The following is a 2,973-nucleotide window of genomic DNA, read 5'->3' on the forward strand; positions in this document are numbered from 1 at the left end:
GAGAGAGAGAGAGAGAGAGAGAGAGAGAGAGAGAGAGAGAGAGAGAGAGAGAGAGAAGGGGGATTGTGCATGCTCACTTTGGTGCCATAGTGTGTGTGTGGAGGGTCAGAAGATAATTTGTGGCAATCATTCTCTCTTTCTACCATTTGGGCCTGGAGGTTATAATCAGATCATTTCACCAGCTATGATAAGTTATTAAAATTTGAATATACACTATCTGGCTCAGTCATTCCATTCCTAGATACCAACCCAGGAGAAAATAAGACTTGAATTTACATTAAGCCTTATGTGATGACCAAAAATAAGAAAAATCCAAATGCTTGCCAATAAGTGAATGAATAAACTGGATGCTGTGTAAGGAGATGCTTCTCAACAATCAAAAAGAAATGAATACATTCAAAATGAATGGCTCTCAAAATAATTGTGCTAAAAGAAGCCAAACAACAAAGAATATAAGCTATATGATCTTATTTAAATAAAATTTTAGATATATGCACTAGTCTATAATGACAGTGTTTTAATAGTTTTCTGATTAATAAAATGTGCATTACAAAATGACACAGAAGACTTTGAGAATAATTATCCCATTTATTGTGGCTTCTTTAATTATATATGGTAAATTTATTACATTATACATAGTTTAAATATGTAAAATTTATCATATTCCAATTTCAATTCAAAAAATTTTAAATGCATATCCTAATACCTAGTAATTTCATTTCTAGGGAAGGATTAGCCTACTACATAAAGGACACATTTATGTGATATTCATAATAGCATTTTTATAATAGCAAAAATTAAAAACTAGATGTTCATTAGCAGAGAAAACAGATAAGCGATGGTATAGTCATTTCTTGTATACAAGAAATACTGAGGTATATTCAGGAAACAGGAATGAATTTCATAATTTTAAAACAAACACAAGTGTGTTACATCAGTGTTTTCCCTTTTATATTTATATGTGTGTATGCATGTGTATGTGTATTGCTTTAGCACTTTCAAAACACTACTATACATTATTACAGATATGTCCATAGATAGTAAAAGTATAAAGATATATATAGGAAACTAAATTGCCAAGGTAAAAGTTGTGGTTGCCTTTCAGGGAATAAGCACATGATGGTCTTCTAAGGCATTTGTGTTGTTCATATTTAAAATGTTTTTGTGAACTTTTGAAATAAACAAATGCGTCTGGGCCCTCTTAAGAACTTCCTTCTGGCTTCTTGTTGTCTGGTTACCAGTCTGACAGCTCTCTTCCTTTTAACAGCTAGTAGAGAAGCTGATGTGCTGTTTGAAGTATTATTTGATGAGGAATTTCCTGGAGGCTTAACAATAAGGTTTGTATTCCAGATACTAAGTGTACTTTGTGAGTAGACACGCATTGCAGGCTCTTTGACTTTGTGTCTCTTAAGCGGGTTTGCCCACAGTTTGACAACATAGTTGATCCTCGTATTATAACAGTAAGACATTCTGTCTGCCTCTGGAGTTTTCATTTCAGCAAAGTAGATTCAGCAACTGACTGTCTAGTTAATTAAAATGTGACAAGCTCATGAGTAGTGGCTGACTGGGTGACGAGGGAGGAGCAGAGTGAAAAGTGCTCGGGAGGACAGGCTGGACCTGCAACAGGGAACATGCTCTAGCTAAATGGCTGAGGAGTAGAGCCTGCTGAGTTCATGGCATGTGAGTCTTCATCGTCTAATGGAGTGGAGTTGTAGATGCTTAGCCAGATATAATCTGTGGCTTGAAGAGTAAATGCAATCTAGTAGTGGAGACAGGAAACTTGACTCTGAAGGGCAAAAGCAACCATTGGAAGTTTTCGGGTTTAAAGCCATAGAGTCGAGTCGCTTTCCTTTCAAAACAAATGGAGGATGGTGTCATTTTGAGGGAGCTCCAATGCAAAGTGATGCATCTATCACTGACACTTTGTAATAAAGATTGCTAGAATATTGGGAGGAAGAAATAGGATCCTTTTCCAGCTCTTCCTTCTAAAATGTAACTGCGAAGCTGGCGTGAACTTCATTTCCTTTGTGTCTGTTTTAGTTAGTGAGTAATTATAATTTTAAAGCTACTCTTGTTTAGCCTCCTGATATAAAAGTCTAGCCAGGCGGTGGTGGCACATGCCTTTAATCACAGCACTCAGGAGGCAGGCAGATCTCTGTAAGTTCGAGACCAGCCTGGTCTACAAGAACTAGTTCCAGGATAGGCTCCAAGACCACAGAGAAACCCTGTCTTAAAAAACAAAAAAAATAAATAATTAAAATCTTAAGTCTCTACTGAGTGGTTTCTACAAGATGCCATTATTGGGCCAGCTAGATGATGCAGCAGGTATAGGTGGTTGCTGCACAAACCTGACAATGAGTCCTATCCCCAGGATACAAGTAAAGGTGAAGGAAGGAAAGAACCAATTGCATAACGTTGTGCTCTGCCCATGTGCACACTCAATAATAATATAAAACTTTGTAAACAGAGACTGCACTTTCATTTCCTGGATGCACAGACCCAAATAATCAAACAGAAACTTTATTAATTACAACACTGTTTGGCTGATGGCTCGGCCTTATTCCTAGCTAGCTCTTGCACCGTAAATTAACCCATTTCTATTCATCTGTGTATCGCCATAAGGCTGTGGCCTACCAGAAATGTTCTGGCTTCCTTCTTCGGTGGCTACAGCTACGTGGCATCTTCTCGACTCTGCCTACTCTCTCTATCTCTATTCAGATTTCCTGCCTGGCTTTACTCTGCTAAACCACTGGCCAAAACAGCTTTATTCATCAACCAATAAAGGAACAGATATACAGAAAGACTTCCCACATCAACACTTTCATTGTTTTAAAACTTGAATATGACTTCCTTGCTCATCTTCTCCCTCCTTCTGTTCCTCATTGGGACTTTGGGAGCTCAGTCCATTGTTCCAGTGTGGGTCCATCGCCAGATGAAGGTTCTATGGTGATATGCAAAATATTCATCAGTAAG

At 37.7% G+C, this 2,973-nt stretch overlaps 1 protein-coding gene across 1 annotated transcript in view; it reads left to right on the forward strand.

The window, feature by feature from the left end:
- The window catches only part of Xrn1 (5'-3' exoribonuclease 1), a 106,640-nt gene that overhangs the window by 64,296 nt on the left and 39,371 nt on the right, over positions 1–2,973 (forward strand). Inside the window, exon 30 of the mRNA XM_026789012.1 lies at positions 1,268–1,359. Within this exon, the coding sequence (XP_026644813.1) occupies positions 1,268–1,359 (92 nt within the window). The remainder of the gene's footprint in view (positions 1–1,267; positions 1,360–2,973) is intronic.

Source organism: Microtus ochrogaster, unplaced genomic scaffold, assembly GCF_000317375.1.
Source record: "Microtus ochrogaster isolate Prairie Vole_2 unplaced genomic scaffold, MicOch1.0 UNK12, whole genome shotgun sequence".
NCBI lineage: Eukaryota > Metazoa > Chordata > Mammalia > Rodentia > Cricetidae > Microtus > Microtus ochrogaster.